This window comes from Oncorhynchus clarkii, chromosome 18 (assembly GCF_045791955.1).
Source record: "Oncorhynchus clarkii lewisi isolate Uvic-CL-2024 chromosome 18, UVic_Ocla_1.0, whole genome shotgun sequence".
NCBI classification, from domain to species: Eukaryota; Metazoa; Chordata; class Actinopteri; order Salmoniformes; family Salmonidae; genus Oncorhynchus; species Oncorhynchus clarkii.
In genome coordinates, this window is record NC_092164.1 from 70360704 (window position 1) to 70380359 (window position 19656).

Sequence of the window (19656 nt, forward strand, 5' to 3'; positions counted from 1 at the left end):
CCTGTAGAGTGCAGGGCTCTGGTCTAAAGTAGTGCACTATATTAGGGAATAGGGTGCCATAGGGCTCTGGTCTAAAGTAGTGCACTATATAGGGAATAGGGTTCCATAGGGCTCTGGTCTAAAGTAGTGCACTATATAGGGAATAGGGTGCCATAGGGCTCTGGTCTAAAGTAGTGCACTATATAGGGAATAGGGTTCCATAGGGCTCTGGTCTAAAGGAGTGCACTATATAGGGAATAGGGTTCCATTTGAGACACATGCCTGGAATCTCTGCTGATGTAAACACCTAGGAGCATGACACAGCATCATCCTAACAGGGTAAACATCTAGGAGCATGGAACAGTATCATCCTAACAGGGTAAACATCTAGGAGCATGACACAGCACCATCCTAACAGGGTAAACATCTAGGAGCATGACACAGCATCATCCTAACAGGGTAAACATCTAGGAGCATGACACAGCATCATCCTAACAGGGTAAACACCTAGGAGCATGACACAGCATCATCCTAACAGGGTAAACATCTAGGAGCATGACACAGCATCATCCTAACAAGGTAAACATCTAGGAGCATGACACAGCATCATCCTAACAGGGTAAACATCTAGGAGCATGACACAGCATCATCCTAACAGGGTAAACATCTAGGAGCATGACACAGCATCATCCTAACAGGGTAAACACCTAGGAGCATGACACAGCATCATCCTAACAGGGTAAACACCTAGGAGCGTGGAACAGCATCATCCTAACAGGGTAAACATCTAGGAGCGTGGAACAGCATCATCCTAACAGGGTAAACATCTAGGAGTGTGGAACAGCATCATCCTAACAGGGTAAACATCTAGGAGCATGACACAGCATCATCCTAACAGGGTAAACATCTAGGAGCATGAAACAGCGTCATCCTAACAGGGTAAACATCTAGGAGCATGACACAGCATCATCCTAACAGGGTAAACAGCTAGGAGCGTGGAACAGCATCATCAAAACGGTAAACATCTAGGAGCATGACACAGCATCATCCTAACAGGGTAAACATCTAGGAGCATGACACAGCATCATCCTAACAGGGTAAACATCTAGGAGCATGAAACAGCATCATCCTAACAGGGTAAACACCTAGGAGCATGACACAGCATCATCCTAACAGGGTAAACATCTAGGAGCATGACACAGCATCATCCTAACAGGGTAAACATCTAGGAGCATGACACAGCATCATCCTAACAGGGTAAACATCTAGGAGCATGACACAGCATCATCCTAACAGGGTAAACATCTAGGAGCATGACACAGCATCATCCTAACAGGGTAAACATCTAGGAGCGTGGGACAGCATCATCGAAACAGGGTAAACATCTAGGAGTATGACACAGCATCATCCTAACAGGGTAAACACCTAGGAGCATGACACAGCATCATCCTAACAAGGTAAACATCTAGGAGCATGACACAGCACCATCCTAACAAGGTAAACATCTAGGAGCATGACACAGCACCATCCTAACAGGGTAAACATCTAGGAGCATGACACAGCACCATCCTAACAAGGTAAACATCTAGGAGCATGACACAGCATCATCAATACACAGCTAAAGGGACACAAAGGTCTGATACATAATAATTCAGAATGACTTCACAGTACAAGTTGACAGTATTGTGTGTGTGTGTGCGTGCGTGCGTGCGTGAGTGTGTGTGTGTGTGCACTTCTTCCCAATGCTAATGATAGACGATAGACTACAAACTACGTTTCTGATCGATAGCGGTCCTCAGTCGGCCTGGCGTGATGTCATTTAGTTGTTGTTTAGGACCCACCAGGAGGCTGAGAAGAGAGGGAGAGAAGAGAGAGAGAGAAAATAGGGAGAGGAGGGAGGGAGAGAAGAGAGAAAAGAGAGAAGAGAGGGAGAGAAGAGAGGGAGAAAAGACACACTAACTCACAAACACTGATCCATTACATAATAAACTGCTTCCAAATCAACAGGTCTAAATTGTCCTCCTCAGAATCAACTCCCTGGGAGGCCGGAGGGCGAAGGGGATCGTGTTCAAGAAAAGAGAGGACTATATTGATTGAGCTGGCAAGACGGAACCAATGGAGGTCCTCTGTAGCTCAGCAGGTAGAGCATGGCGCTTGCACCACCCATATGCAAAATGTATGACTGGAACTTGCTTTGTATGAAAGTGTCTGGTTAATGGCATATAGTTAGTCAATAAGGCTCGATGGGGTGTGGTATATGGCCAATATGCCAGGGTGTAAGGGCTGTTTTTAGGGACGACGCAACGCGGAGTGCCTGGATACAACCCTTAGTCGTGGTACACTGGCCATGTACCACACACCCCTATTATAAACTGGTTACCAAAGTCATTAGAGCAGTAAAATTACATGTTTTTTCATACACGTGGTGGTATATGTTCTGATATACCACAGCTGTCAGCCAATCAGCATTCAGGGATCTAACCCCCCAGTTTATAATGGTTAAAGAATACCCTGTCGAGGGTGTTACAGGACGTTATATCACTGTGTTGTGTGCACATTTTCTTTCTGAAGCTACTCTGTCTGGCTCTCACTCATCCTCCTCACGTCCTGATCATGGCTTCAGCCAATCAGACTAGCTGATATCTCCTCCCGAGCATGGCTTCAGCCAATCAGGCTAGCTGATATCTCCTCCAGAGCATGGCTTCAGCCAATCAGACAATAGCAATGTGTCTCCACCCCTGTGCACACTAGCCATGCAGTCTCTCCAGGTCCTGATTGGCTAGCCAGCCTGACCCAGGCTCTCAAAGGGAGTAAATATTGCCCATACCAGAACTGTTTGTTGTTTCAGTCTGTGAGCATGGTTGGACTTTTGTACATGGGATGTGTGAGAATACTTCATCCCCATGTTCGTCCTCCTCAGTGTGTTTAAATTAACTTCCTGTGTGTTAATTCTTGGGCTGTTTCATTCCCCTCTAACCAGAGTCCGTTAGTCACAAACCAGTCCAGTACGTAGAGCCGGGTCCCCTCTAACCAGGGTCCGTTAGTCACAAACCAGTCCAGTACGTAGAGCCGGGTCCCCTCTAACCAGGGTCCGTTAGTCACAAACCAGTCCAGTACGTAGAGCCGGGTCCCCTCTAACCAGAGTCCGTTAGTCACAAACCAGTCCAGTAAGTAGAGCCGGGTCCCCTCTAACCAGGAGTCCGTTAGTCACAAACCAGTCCAGTACGTAGAGCCGGGTCCCCTCTAACCAAGAGTCCGTTAGTCACAAACCAGTCCAGTACGTAGAGCCGGGTCCCCTCAAACCAGGGTCCGTTAGTCACAAACCAGTCCAGTACGTAGAGCCGGGTCTCCTCTAACCAGGGTCCGTTAGTCACAAACCAGTCCAATACGTAGAGCCGGGTCCCCTCTAACCAGGGTCCGTTAGTCACAAACCAGTCCAGTACGTAGAGCCGGGTCCCCTCTAACCAGGAGTCCGTTAGTCACAAACCAGTCCACGACGTAGAGCCGGGTCCCCTCAAACCAGGGTCCGTTAGTCACAAACCAGTCCAATACGTAGAGCCGGGTCCCCTCTAACTAGAGTCCGTTAGTCACAAACCAGTCCAATACGTAGAGCCGGGTCCCCTCTAACCAGGGTCCGTTAGTCACAAACCAGTCCAGTACGTAGAGCCGGGTCCCCTCTAACCAAGAGTCCGTTAGTCACAAACCAGTCCAGTACGTAGAGCCGGGTCCCCTCAAACCAGGGTCCGTTAGTCACAAACCAGTCCAGTACGTAGAGCCGGGTCTCCTCTAACCAGGGTCCGTTAGTCACAAACCAGTCCAATACGTAGAGCCGGGTCCCCTCTAACCAGGGTCCGTTAGTCACAAACCAGTCCAGTACGTAGAGCCGTGTCCCCTCTAACCAGGAGTCCGTTAGTCACAAACCAGTCCAGTACGTAGAGCCGGGTCCCCTCAAACCAGGGTCCGTTAGTCACAAACCAGTCCAATACGTAGAGCCTGGTCCCCTCTAACCAGAGTCCGTTAGTCACAAACCAGTCCAATACGTAGAGCCGGGTCCCCTCTAACCAGGGTCCGTTAGTCACAAACCAGTCCAGTACGTAGAGCCGGGTCGCTCACTTTCAATATTAGTCCCAGAAGTGCTAACTCAATCAACATGGTACCCTTAAAGGCTTAAAGGTCAATTGCAGTCCCAAAAAATAAATATATTTTCTGTGTTTTGTATCATATTGTACAACAGCTGATAAAACTAAACACTGTAAAAGTGTGAAAACATTTGATTATCAGTGTTTATTTCCTGATAGTTGATTGGTTGAAAATACAATCTACTCAGGACCATCTAATCAGCAGGTTTACATGGGGCGGGAGTTACAGCTTGCCTGGTGACATCACCATGCGGTAAATTGGTTAATAGACCAATAGCAAAGAGAGTTCTAAACAGACTTTCATGCGAATCTTCCCACCAGAGATGGGTTTCCATCAAACTGACTTTTTACAGATAAAAGGCTGTGATACACATAAAATAACTTTTTACAGATAAAAGGCTGTGATACACATAAAATAACATTTTGCAGTTAAATGCCCATGTAACAAATTAAAAATAGAATTTAGATGGGTTTCCTCTAGTTTTGTCACAAAGATTTTGAGGTATATAATGAATGTGCCACTCAGGATTCCACACTATGACATTATGGATGAGAGCCATATTATTTGTATTTGTCAAAATGGCAGCCAAGCAATTCATCATCCTGTCACCAGAATAAGACTCTCAATATTTATTGGAAAGGAGCATCAAGCTCATCGCCTTTCACCACCCTGGGAAGGTCATCATTTATTTCCTCTGTAATCTAATCATCTGCATCCCAAATCTTTCCCAAGTCTTAGTGACGCCAAGTTTCCTTTGATTTTGATGGTTATTATATCAATATTTGCGCATTAAAGGTGTTTCCACTGCTCTTTCTCGACTAATTAGTTGTACCGACACAAAAAGATCCCACCATGTCAAATGAACAAATTGTCAGGCTTTTAATATAATTGTATGTCATGTTTCCATCAGCCTCGGTCGTAACATTGTTTTCACGCGTCAGGTAGCCGGCCACATGAAATGGTTGGATGGATATCTGGTTAATAAGGAACTAAATTGTCACCCCCCAAAAAAAGGATTTGATATTGATGTAAAAACTGATGCATTGGACCTTTAAGACAATGCTCAGAACATGTGAAGTATGTGTGTGTGTGTGTGTGTGTGTGTGTGTGTGTGTATGTATGTATGTATGTATATATGTATGTATGAAACCCCAGGTGTGTTATTGATTGACGTACCAGGCACCAGCATGGTGGTCATGAGCTCTGGTGTCTCCAGGAAGTCCACGTTACCTCTCTGGAAAGTCTTACTGTAGTTTGTCTGGAGATGGCTGCACATAGAAAAGACAGAAACACACTTCCATTTTCCAAGTGCTTTTCCATCCAAGTCATAGGGTTTACCCAATAACAACAAGGATAAATTCCTGGTAAACAAGTTGGAGCCGAGAGACATATGTTCTTATCTCAGGTTTTATTTAATGAGCAGGTGAACTGATGTTTCGACTTCACATGATGCCTTCCTCTTCCTCAGAGGAAGTGTCACAGTTGGGGACAAGCTGGAGAGTCAAAACACATCAAGTGATCTAATTTAGTTTCCACTGATAATGATTGTCAGCTAGAGAGAAACTTACTTCTTCCACACGTGGTTGTGTTCCCAGAACTCGTATAGGATGAAGCGGGACTCATTAGCCAGTCGCTGAACTGCCACACTAACAAAAGCAACAACAAGAATAAAATGTGTCTAATTAGCAAGTAAGTGACATATATGTACGATTATACAGCCTAAACCTTTAATAACGCTTAGACTGCTCCTTTGTTCAGGTTTGTTTTTTAGTCACTAAGTAGATTTGTCAACATGTTCATCAACTATGTTTTCCTTCCAGGTTTATTCATTAGGATTTACTCAAACTACTGATTGAAACATTGGCAGGATTCTTGTTGTTTTGGGAATTGTTAATGACAAGACTTCTTTAATGTCATTCCATCCTGTAGGCTACTCACTCACACTCTGTCTCTCTGTGTGTCTCTGTCTCTCTCTCTCTCTATATATATATATATATATATATATATATATATATTTATACACAAACAGTGGGGAGAACAAGTATTTGATACACTGCCGATTTTGCATGTTTTCCTACTTACAAAGCATGTAGAGGTCTGTAAAATATTTGTTTGTGATTTTCTGGATTTTTGTTTTAGATTCCGTCTCTCACAGTTGAAGTGTACCTATAATAAAAATTACAGACCTCTACATGCTTTGTAAGTAGGAAAACCTGCAAAATCGGCAGTGTATCAAATACTTGTTCTCCCCACTGTATATATATTGCGCTCTCTCTCTCTCTCTCTCTCTCTCTCAATCAATCAATCAATAACATTTTACATCAGCAGATGTCTCAAAGTGCTGTACAGAAACCCAGCCTAAAACCCCAAACAGCAAGCAATGCAGGTGTAGAAGCACGGTGGCTAGGAAAAACTCCATAGAATGGCCGGAACCTAGGAAGAAACCTAGAGAGGAACCAGGCTATGAGGAACGGCCAGTCCTCATTCTTCAAGATGTTCAGACGTTCATAGATGACCAGCAGGGTCGAATAATAATAATCACAGTGGTTGTAGAGGATGTAACAGGTCAGCACTTCAGGAGTAAATGTCAGTTGGCTTTTCATAGCCGAGCATTCAGAGTTTGAGACAGCAGGTGCAGTAGAGAGAAAGATGACTGTCAGAGAGACTGAGTCAAATACCCTGCTGTGCCTCATGGCATTTCTAAAGGCTCTGTGGCTATACAACACAACCACACATACAATCTGTATTTCCCCTCTCTCCTGCCTCCTCCATACACAGATTATACGTACTATACATACTCTCCCACTAATCAGTGAGAAGCAGCACGCACGCTGTCCTCTGCTCACCTTTACTGGGGCGGCAGGGTAGCCTAGTGGTTAGAGTGGAGGGGGGGCAGGTAGCCTAGTGGTTAGAGTGTAGGGGCGGCAGGGTAGCCTAGTGGTTAGAGTGGAGGGGCGGCAGGGTAGCCTAGTGGTTAGAGTGTAGGGGCGGCAGGGTAGCCTAGTGGTTAGAGTGGAGGGGGGGCAGGGTAGCCTAGTGGTTAGAGCGTTGGACTAGTAACTGGAAGGTTGCAAGTTCAAACCCCCAAGCTGACAAGGTACAAATCTGTCGTTCTGCCCCTGAACAGGCAGTTAACCCACTGTTCCTAGGCCGTCATTGAAAATAAGAATTTGTTCTTAACTGACTTGCCTAGTTAAATAAAGGTAAAATATATATTTTTTAAAAACTGTGTAAACACCACGTATCTCTAGTATACCGACGAGGGGTGAGAGTGTCGGGCCAGTAACCCAAAGGTCGCTAGTTTGAATCCCCGAGCCAACAAGGTGAAAAAAAATCTGTTGATTTGTGTCTCAGGGGGAGTTAGGATATGAAAAAACACATTTACAATGTACACGTGTGAAATAGCACGCATATAAACACCCACCACGCTATTAAACTGGCTTTTAAACCCCAGTATGAGGTTTAATGGTCTGAAAAACTACTCTTCATATTTACTACAGGAAGTTGTTATGCAAAGACAGAGTTGTAGTGTATGAGCTCTTACTGCAGGCAGCCCGTCTGGGCGCAGGCACACTCCATGTACTGCCTGAGAGCCAGGCGGAACTCCTCCAGCTCCTCCTCCAACACATTCAGCTGTCTCTGGACTATCAGGATGTGCTGGGAGGGGACAGACAGGAGAGAGGACAAGGGACAGACAGAGCAGGGGACAGAGGACATACAGGACAGGGGACAGAGGACATACAGGACAGGGGACAGAGGACATACAGGACAGGGGACAGAGGACAGACAGGGCAGAGGACAGAGGACAGACAGGGCAGAGGACAGAGTATATTAGACAGAAATAGAAATACAACCACTAGAATGGCCATAGCCCTTACAGACCCATAACAGAACAACACATAAACAACAACATAACAACGCATAAACAACAACATAACACATAAACAACAACATAACAACACATAGACAACAACATAACACATAGACAACAACATAACAACACATAAACAACAACATAACAACACATAGACAACAACATAACAACATATAAACAACAACATAACACATAAACAACAACATATAAACAACAACATAACAACATATAAATAACCACATAACAATGAACAAACAACACATAAACATAACAACACATAAACAACAACATAACAACACATAAACAACAACATAACAACACATAAACAACAACATAACAACACATAACAACACATAAACAACACATAGACAACAACATAACAACACAGACAACAACATAACAACACATAAACAACAACATAACAACACATAGACAACAACATAACAACATATAAATAACCACATAACAACGAATAAACAACACATAAACATAACAACACATAAACAACAACATAACAACACATAAACAACAACATAACAACACAGACAACAACATAACAACATTTAAATAACCCATAAACATAACAACACATAAACAACAACATAACAACACATAGACAACAACATAACAACATATAAATAACCACATAACAACGAATAAACAACACATAAACATAACAACACATAAACAACAACATAACAACACATAAACAACAACATAACAACATAACAACACATAAACAACAACACATAAACAACAACATAACAACGAATAAACAACACATAAACATAACACATAAACAACAACACATAAAAAACAACACATAAAAAACAACATAACAACACATAAACAACAACATAACAACATAACAACACATAAACAGCAACATAACAACACATAGACAACAACATAACAACACATAAACAACAACATAACAACACATAAACAACAACATAACACATAAACAACAACATAATAACACATAAACAACAAATAACAACACATAAACAGCAACATAACAACACATAAACAACAACATAACAACACATAGACAACGACATAACAACACATAAACAACAACATAACACATAAACAACAACATAACAACACATAGACAACAACATAACAACACATAAACAACAACATAACAACATATAAATAACCACATAACATATAAACAACAAATAACACATAAACATCAACATAAAAACATAACAACACATAAACAACAACATAACAACATATACATAACCACATAAACAACAAAATAACACATAAACATCAACATAAAAACATAACAACATATAAACAACAACATAACAACATATACACAACCACATAAACAACAAAATAACACATAAACATCAACATAAAAACATAACAACATATAAACAACAACATAAACAGATCTGCCTCAACATAGCCACATAGCCTGGTTCCTCTCTAGGTTTCTTCCTAGGTTTTGGCCTTTCTAGGGAGTTTTTCCTAGCCACCGTGCTTCTACACCTGCATTGCTTGCTGTTTGGGGTTTTAGGCTGGGTTTCTGTACAGCACTTTGAGATATCAGCTGATGTACGAAGGGCTATATAAATACATTTGATTTGATTTGATCTGGGATAATAATAGCTCATATTATGACCCCTCAGTGGTCCTGCTCAGTCCCCTCCTGTCCTCCCTGTTCACTCATGACTGCACGGCCTGGCACGACTCTAACACCATCATTAAGTTTGCTGACGACACAACAGTGGTAGGCCTGATCACCGACAACGATGAGACAGCCTATAGGGAGGAGATCAGAGACCTGGCCGTGTGGTGCCAGGACAACAACCTGTCCTACAACGTTGAGGCAGCCTATAAGGAGGAGGTCAGAGACCTGGCCGTGTGGTGCCAGGACAACAACCTGTCCTACAACGTTGAGGCAGCCTATAAGGAGGAGGTCAGAGACCTGGCCGTGTGGTGCCAGGACAACAACCTGTCCTACAACGTTGAGGCAGCCTATAGGGAGGAGGTCAGAGACCTGGCCGTGTGGTGCCAGGACAACAACCTGTCCTACAACGTTGAGGCAGCCTATAAGGAGGAGGTCAGAGACCTGGCCGTGTGGTGCCAGGACAACAACCTGTCCTACAACGTTGAGGCAGCCTATAAGGAGGAGGTCAGAGACCTGTCCGTGTGGTGCCAGGACAACAACCTCTCCCTCAACATGATCAAGACAAAGGAGATGTTTGTGGACTACAGCAAAAGCAGGCCCTCATTCTCATTGATGAGGCTGGAGTAGAGCAGGTTGAGGGCTTCAAGTTCCTTGGTGTCCACGTCACCAACAAACTAGAAAAAGAGAGTTGTGAAGAGGGCACAGTGCTCTTTTTCTAGTTTGTTGGTGATGTGGACGCCAAGGAAGTGAGCATTTCACGGTAAGGTCTACACTTGTTGTATTCGGAGCATGTGACAAAAACACTTTTATTTTAAGGAAATTATTGGCTGCAGCATCCCAAATGGCACCCTATTCCATATTTAGTGTACTAACCAGGGCCCCTGGTCTAAAGTAGTGCACTACCAGGGTCCCTGGTCTAAAGTAGTGCACTACCAGGGTCCCTGGTCTAAAGTAGTGTACTAACCAGGGCCCCTGGTCTAAAGTAGTGCCCTACCAGGGCCCCTGGTCTAAAGTAGTGCACTACCAGGGTCCCTGGTCTAAAGTAGTGCACTACCAGGGTCCCTGGTCTAAAGTAGTGTACTAACCAGGGCCCCTGGTCTAAAGTAGTGCCCTACCAGGGCCCCTGGTCTAAAGTAGTGCACTACCAGGGTCCCTGGTCTAAAGTAGTGTACTACCAGGGTCCCTGATCTAAAGTAGTGTACTACCAGGGCCCCTGGTCAAAAGTAGTGTACTACCAGGGCCCTGGTCTAAAGTAGTGTACTAACCAAGGCCCCTGGTCTAAAGTAGTGTACTACCAGGGCCCCTGGTCTAAAGTAGTGTACTAACCAGGGCCACCGGTCTAAAGTAGTGTACTAACCAGGGCCCCTGGTCTAAAGTAGTGCCCTACCAGGGCCCCTGGTCTAAAGTAGTGCACTACCAGGGTCCCTGGTCTAAAGTAGTGCACTACCAGGGTCCCTGGTCTAAAGTAGTGTACTACGAGGGTCCCTGATCTAAAGTAGTGTACTACCAGGGTCCCTGGTCTAAAGTAGTGCACTACCAGGGTCCCTGGTCTAAAGTAGTGTACTAACCAGGGCCCCTGGTCTAAAGTAGTGTACTAACCAGGGCCCCTGGTCTAAAGTAGTGTACTAACCAGGGTCCATGGTCTAAAGTAGTGCACTACCAGGGTCCCTGGTCTAAAGTAGTGTACTACCAGGGTCCCTGATCTAAAGTAGTGTACTACCAGGGTCCCTGGTCTAAAGTAGTGCACTACCAGGGCCCCTGGTCTAAAGTAGTGCACTACCAGGGCCCCTGGTCTAAAGTAGTGTACTACCAGGGCCCCTGGTCTAAAGTAGTGTACTAACCAGGGACCCTGGTCTAAAGTAGTGCCCTACCAGGGCCCCTGGTCTAAAGTAGTGTACTACCAGGGCCCCTGGTCTAAAGTAGTGTACTAACCAGGGCCACCGGTCTAAAGTAGTGTACTAACCAGGGCCCCTGGTCTAAAGTAGTGCCCTACCAGGGCCCCTGGTCTAAAGTAGTGCACTACCAGGGTCCCTGGTCTAAAGTAGTGCACTACCAGGGTCCCTGGTCTAAAGTAGTGTACTACGAGGGTCCCTGATCTAAAGTAGTGTACTACCAGGGCCCCTGGTCTAAAGTAGTGTACTACCAGGGCCCCTGGTCTAAAGTAGTGTACTACCAGGGCCCCTGGTCTAAAGTAGTGTACTAACCAGGGCCACCGGTCTAAAGTAGTGTACTAACCAGGGCCCCTGGTCTAAAGTAGTGCCCTACCAGGGCCCCTGGTCTAAAGTAGTGCACTACCAGGGTCCCTGGTCTAAAGTAGTGCACTACCAGGGTCCCTGGTCTAAAGTAGTGTACTACGAGGGTCCCTGATCTAAAGTAGTGTACTACCAGGGTCCCTGGTCTAAAGTAGTGCACTACCAGGGTCCCTGGTCTAAAGTAGTGTACTAACCAGGGCCCCTGGTCTAAAGTAGTGTACTAACCAGGGCCCCTGGTCTAAAGTAGTGTACTAACCAGGGTCCATGGTCTAAAGTAGTGCACTACCAGGGTCCCTGGTCTAAAGTAGTGTACTACCAGGGTCCCTGATCTAAAGTAGTGTACTACCAGGGTCCCTGGTCTAAAGTAGTGCACTACCAGGGCCCCTGGTCTAAAGTAGTGCACTACCAGGGCCCCTGGTCTAAAGTAGTGTACTACCAGGGCCCCTGGTCTAAAGTAGTGTACTAACCAGGGACCCTGGTCTAAAGTAGTGCCCTACCAGGGCCCCTGGTCTAAAGTAGTGTACTACCAGGGCCCCTGGTCTAAAGTAGTGTACTAACCAGGGCCACCGGTCTAAAGTAGTGTACTAACCAGGGCCCCTGGTCTAAAGTAGTGCCCTACCAGGGCCCCTGGTCTAAAGTAGTGCACTACCAGGGTCCCTGGTCTAAAGTAGTGCACTACCAGGGTCCCTGGTCTAAAGTAGTGTACTACGAGGGTCCCTGATCTAAAGTAGTGTACTACCAGGGTCCCTGGTCTAAAGTAGTGCACTACCAGGGCCCCTGGTCTAAAGTAGTGTACTAACCAGGGCCCCTGTTCTGAAGTAGTGTACTAACCAGGGCCCCTGGTCTAAAGTAGTGTACTAACCAGGGTCCATGGTCTAAAGTAGTACACTACCAGGGTCCCTGGTCTAAAGTAGTGTACTACCAGGGTCCCTGATCTAAAGTAGTGTACTACCAGGGTCCCTGGTCTAAAGTAGTGCACTACCAGGGCCCCTGGTCTAAAGTAGTGCACTACCAGGGCCCCTGGTCTAAAGTAGTGTACTACCAGGGCCCCTGGTCTAAAGTAGTGTACTGCCAGGGCCCCTGGTCTAAAGTAGTGTACTACCAGGGCCCCTGGTCTAAAGTAGTGCCCTAACAGGGTCCCTGGTCTAAAGTAGTGTACTAAATAGGGAATAGGGTTCCATTTGTGGCATAACCAGTCTGTTGAGAGAGGCAGGGTTTGTTGACAGTAGCAGAAGGGGCTGATGGGTACAGTAAGTGAAAGCTTTCTCCCCTGGGTCACCAGTGACCTCTGAGCTGGTTCTGCACTAATACCATGCCCTTTAACTGTGGCTCTCTGTCTCTCTCTCTCCTCTACAGGCTAATTGGAGCCCGCGTGGCTCACAAACAGACTCACACGAGGCTCAGTCAGTCTTATGCATTATGTAATGATAAACTACATATGTGAAGAAAATTCACTGTTTCACTGTAAAATATGTGATGATCAATATGTGATGATCAATATTTCAGTATTTTACCCCAGGTTCTATGTCGCACTGTTGCACTAGTTTAAGCACTATCCCAAATGGACTCTTCCTCAGTCCTGTGGACACATTTATTCTGTAACAAATATCAACATAATTGGTTTCCACATATGATCTGGGGACGGTGTGATGCTGATAACATGGCTCCATCCAAAACACACACACACACACACACACACACACACACACACACACACACACACACACACACACACACACACACACACACACACACACACACACACACACACACACACACACACACACACACACACACACACACACACACACACACACACACACACACACACACACACACACACACACACACACAGTAGTAGCTCAATGTTATCCAAACATGCTCCATCCAAAACACACACACACACACACACACACACACACACACACACACACACACACACACACACACACACACACACACACACACACACACACACACACACACACACACACACACACACACACAGTAGTAGCTCAATGTTATCCAAACATGCTATCTACACCAAAAAGTCTGAAAAGAGAGAGAAGGACTCAGACAGACGCAGGGAGGAGGGAAACAAACTACTTGAAGACAAGACAAGTTTCAGCCCCACTGTTTCCTTGACAACCATCTGCAGCTGATTCTGAATGTTCCAGGTATTCTCTTCTGCCATGACACAGACCAGACAGACCAGACAGACAGATCTGAAAGACCAGAGAGACAGACCAGACAGACAGACAGACCTGCTAGACCAGACAGACAGACAGACCAGACAGATCTGAAAAACCAGACAGACAGACTAGACAGATCTGACAGACCAGACAGACAGACCAGACAGACCTGAAAGACCAGACATACACAGACAGACAGACAGACAGACAGACAGACAGACCAGACTGAACAGACAGATCAGACAGACCAGACAGAACAGGGCGACAGACCAAACACGGTGACAGAACGAACAGGGTGACAGACAGAACAGGGCGACAGACAGACAGAACAGGGTGACAGACAGACAGAACAGGGCGACAGACAGAACAGGGCGACAGACAGAACAGGGCGACAGACAGAACAGGGCGACAGACAGAACAGGGCAACAGACAGAACAGGGCGACAGACAGATAGAAGGGTAATGCTAATAGTAGATAAGTTACTGATTTGGTGATTCCTTCCAACACCTCCTCTTCAACTGGCTCCATACGAACCTCCTGGAAGAAACCGGAGACCCAAGTCAGTGCGTGTGTTTGTATTTGTGTGTGTGTGTGTGTGTGTGTGTGTGTGTGTGTGTGTGTGTGTGTGTGCGTGTGTGTGTGTGTAGTATGCCTTGCTAAGAAACACTTCAGTAATTTACATGTTTACTGCACTGTGTGACTCATACAAGTCAGTGACCAGTGAGAGAATGATAGAGAGATGGAGAGAGTTATATAGAGATGGAGAGAGTTATATAGACATGGAGATGGAGAGAGTTATATAGAGATGGAGATGGAGAGAGTTATATAGAGATTGAGATGGAGAGAGTTATATAGAGATGGAGAGAGTTATATAGAGATTGAGATGGAGAGAGTTATATAGAGATGGAGAGAGTTATATAGAGATGGAGAGAGTTATATAGAGATGGAGATGGAGAGAGTTATATAGAGATGGAGATGGAGAGAGTTATATAGAGATGGAGAGAGTTATATAGAGATGGAGAGAGTTATAAAGAGATGGAGATGGAGAGAGTTATATAGAGATGGAGAGAGTTATATAGAGATGGAGATGGAGAGAGTTATATAGAGATGGAGAGAGTTATATAGAGATTGAGATGGAGAGAGTTATATAGAGATGGAGAGAGTTATATAGAGATGGAGATGGAGAGAGTTATATAGAGATGGAGATGGAGAGAGTTATATAGAGATGGAGAGAGTTATATAGAGATGGAGAGAGTTATATAGAGATGGAGATGGAGAGAGTTATATAGAGATGGAGATGGAGAGAGTTATATAGAGATGGAGAGAGTTATATAGAGATGGAGATGGAGAGAGTTATATAGAGATGGAGATGGAGAGAGTTATATAGAGATGGAGAGAGTTATATAGAGATGGAGAGAGTTATAAAGAGATGGAGATGGAGAGAGTTATATAGAGATGGAGAGAGTTATGAGTTATAGAGATGGAGAGAGTTATATAGAGATGGAGAGAGTTATATAGAGATGGAGAGAGTTATATAGAGATGGAGAGAGTTATATAGAGATGGAGAGAGTTATAAAGAGATGGAGAGAGTTATGAGTTATAGAGATGGAGAGAGTTATATAGAGATGGAGAGAGTTATATAGAGATGGAGAGAGATATAAAGAGATGGAGAGAGTTATATAGAGATGGAGAGAGTTATATAGAGATGGAGATGGAGAGAGTTATATAGAGATGGAGAGAGTTATATAGAGATGGAGAGAGTTATATAGAGATGGAGAGAGTTATGAGTTATAGAGATGGAGAGAGTTATATAGAGATGGAGAGAGTTATATAGAGATGGAGAGAGTTATATAGAGATGGAGATGGAGAGAGTTATATAGAGATGGAGAGAGTTATATAGAGATGGAGATGGAGAGAGTTATAAAGAGATGGAGATTTAGGGAATAAAACCAGAGAGAGTGGATGGAATAGGGTGCTTTATATTTTCCATGTACCTTTTTCTCTAGCCGGTCAATCAGCTTCTGGAGTCTGTTGACCTGAGTCATCCATTGGTTGTCCTCGTCATACAGACCTGGCACAGTGGGAGCAGAACACACCTACAATGCATTGGCACATTTCCTCTGACCTGGGGTAATCAGATGTCACTCAACTCAGTTAGAATAGAATAATGCTACTTAGGCTGTGTGTGTGTGTTCGTGCATGGGTGTGTGTGTGTGTGTGTGTTCGTGCATGGGTGTGTGTGTGTTCATATATCCGTGTGCGTGTGTGTGCGTACTCAAATTCTCTTGGCCATTGACACCCAATGACTTGATGTAGATAGATACAGCTTTTAATTCAGTTTGAAACAACTGTTCTAAAACACGTGAACATGTTAAACAAAGAATATAATCTGATTAAAATAGAACCATGATTAAAGCAGAAGACAAAAAGACTACCAGTCAGACTGAGTCACCAGCTGGTCCTACAGTATACCAGTCAGACTGAGTCACCAGCTGGTCCTACAGTATACCAGTCAGGCTGAGTCACCAGCTGGTCCTACAGTATACCAGTCAGACTGAGTCACCAGCTGGTCCTACAGTATACCAGTCAGACTGAGTCACCAGCTGGTCCTACAGTATACCAGTCAGACTGAGTCACCAGCTGGTCCTACAGTATACCAGTCAGACTGAGTCACCAGCTGGTCCTACAGTATACCAGTCAGGCTGAGTCACCAGCTGGTCCTACAGTATACCAGTCAGACTGAGTCACCAGCTGGTCCTACAGTATACCAGTCAGACTGAGTCACCAGCTGGTCCTACAGTATACCAGTCAGACTGAGTCACCAGCTGGTCCTACAGTATACCAGTCAGACTGAGTCACCAGCTGGTCCTACAGTATACCAGTCAGACTGAGTCACCAGCTGGTCCTACAGTATACCAGTCAGACTGAGTCACCAGCTGGTCCTACAGTATACCAGTCAGGCTGAGTCACCAGCTGGTCCTACAGTATACCAGTCAGACTGAGTCACCAGCTGGTCCTACAGTATACCAGTCAGGCTGAGTCACCAGCTGGTCCTACAGTATACCAGTCAGACTGAGTCACCAGCTGGTCCTACAGTATAGCAGTCAGGCTGAGTCACCAGCTGGTCCTACAGTATACCAGTCAGACTGTCACCAGCTGGTCCTACAGTATACCAGTCAGACTGTCACCAGCTGGTCCTACAGTATACCAGTCAGGCTGAGTCACCAGCTGGTCCTACAGTATACCAGTCAGACTGAGTCACCAGCTGGTCCTACAGTATACCAGTCAGACTGAGTCACCAGCTGGTCCTACAGTATACCAGTCAGACTGAGTCACCAGCTGGTCCTACAGTATACCAGTCAGACTGAGTCACCAGCTGGTCCTACAGTATACCAGTCAGACTGAGTCACCAGCTGGTCCTACAGTATACCAGTCAGACTGAGTCACCAGCTGGTCCTACAGTATACCAGTCAGGCTGAGTCACCAGCTGGTCCTACAGTATACCAGTCAGACTGAGTCACCAGCTGGTCCTACAGTATACCAGTCAGACTGAGTCACCAGCTGGTCCTACAGTATACCAGTCAGACTGAGTCACCAGCTGGTCCTACAGTATACCAGTCAGACTGAGTCACCAGCTGGTCCTACAGTATACCAGCCAGACTGAGTCACCAGCTGGTCCTACAGTATACCAGTCAGACTGAGTCACCAGCTGGTCCTACAGTATACCAGTCAGACTGAGTCACCAGCTGGTCCTACAGTATACCAGTCAGACTGAGTCACCAGCTGGTCCTACAGTATACCAGTCAGACTGAGTCACCAGCTGGTCCTACAGTATACCAGTCAGACTGAGTCACCAGCTGGTCCTACAGTATACAAGTCAGACTGAGTCACCAGCTGGTCCTACAGTATACCAGTCAGACTGAGTCACCAGCTGGCCCTACAGTATACCAGTCAGACTGAGTCACCAGCTGGTCCTATAGTATACCAGTCAGACTGAGTCACCAGCTGGTCCTACAGTATACCAGTCAGACTGAGTCACCAGCTGGCCCTACAGTATACCAGTCAGACTGAGTCACCAGTTGGTCCTACAGTATACCAGTGTGGGTGCGTGTGTGTGTGTGTGTGTGATTGTACCTGAGTTGACCAGGCTGAGTAGTGGGTTGTTAGGAGACAGACTGTTATTTCTTTGAAGCCTTCGGTTGGATCTTCTCCCTGACCACTGGATTGACAGCACATCAGGCTTTACTGGGCCTCGTCTGGAGAACACACACAGGGATACAAGGGGACAGTCTGGATTAACACTGCCAAAGGGGACAGCCCTGGATTAACACTGCCAAAGGGGACAGTCTGCATTAACACTGCCAAAGGGGACAGTCTGGATTAACACTGCCAAAGGGGACAGTCTGGATTAACACTGCCAAAGGGGACAGTCTGGATTAACACTGCCAAAGGGGACAGTCTGGATTAACACTGCCAAAGGGGACATCCCTGGATTAACACTGCCAAAGGGGACAGTCTGGATTAACACTGCCAAAGGGGACATCCCTGGATTAACACTGCCAAAGGGAACAGTCTGGATTAACATTGCCAAAGGGAACAGTCTGTATTAACACTGCCAAAGGGGACAGTCTGGATTAACACTGCCAAAGGGAACAGTCTGTATTAACACTGCCAAAGGGGACATCCCTGGATTAACACTGCCAAAGGGGACAGTCTGGATTAACACTGCCAAAGGGGACATCCCTGGATTAACACTGCCAAAGGGAACAGTCTGGATTAACATTGCCAAAGGGAACAGTCTGTATTAACACTGCCAAAGGGGACAGTCTGGATTAACACTGCCAAAGGGAACAGTCTGTATTAACACTGCCAAAGGGGACATCCCTGGATTAACACTGCCAAAGGGAACAGTCTGTATTAACACTGCCAAAGGGGACAGTCTGGATTAACACTGCCAAAGGGAACAGTCTGTATTAACACTGCCAAAGGGGACAGCCCTGGATTAACACTGCCAAAGGGAACAGTCTGTATTAACACTTCCAAAGGGGACATCCCTGGATTAACACTGCCAAAGGGAACAGTCTGGATTAACACTGCCAAAGGGAACAGTCTGTATTAACACTGCCAAAGGGGACAGTCTGGATTAACACTGCCAAAGGGAACAGTCTGGATTAACACTGCCAAAGGGGACATCCCTGGATTAACACTGCCAAAGGGAACAGTCTGGATTAACACTGCCAAAGGGGACAGCCCTGGATTAACACTGCCAAAGGGAACAGTCTGGATTAACACTGCCAAAGGGGACAGCCCTGGATTAACACTGCCAAAGTGAACAGTCTAGATTAACACTGCCAAAGGGGACAGTCCTGTTTTTAACACTGCCAAAGGGGACAGCCCTGGATTAACACTGCCAAAGGGGACAGTCTAGATTAACACTGCCAAAGGGGACAGTCCTGGATTAACACTGCCAAAGGGGACAGCCCTGGATTAACACTGCCAAAGGGGACAGTCTGGATTAACACTGCCAAAGGGGACAGTCTGGATTAACACTGCCAAAGGGGACAGCCCTGG

General features: G+C 45.5%; 1 protein-coding gene across 1 annotated transcript in view; it reads right to left on the reverse strand.

Moving 5' to 3' along the window:
* Positions 1–1540: 1540 nt before the first annotated feature.
* Positions 1541–19656, reverse strand: part of LOC139372802 (N-terminal EF-hand calcium binding protein 1) — a 98881-nt gene continuing 80765 nt past the window's right edge. The window contains exons 7-13 of the mRNA XM_071112607.1: positions 18220–18341; positions 16080–16156; positions 14569–14622; positions 7664–7776; positions 5688–5765; positions 5296–5387; positions 1541–1827 (exon numbers count right to left, since the gene is read on the reverse strand). Of these exons, the coding sequence (XP_070968708.1) occupies positions 1799–1827; positions 5296–5387; positions 5688–5765; positions 7664–7776; positions 14569–14622; positions 16080–16156; positions 18220–18341 (565 nt within the window). The 3' untranslated portion in view covers positions 1541–1798. The remainder of the gene's footprint in view (positions 1828–5295; positions 5388–5687; positions 5766–7663; positions 7777–14568; positions 14623–16079; positions 16157–18219; positions 18342–19656) is intronic.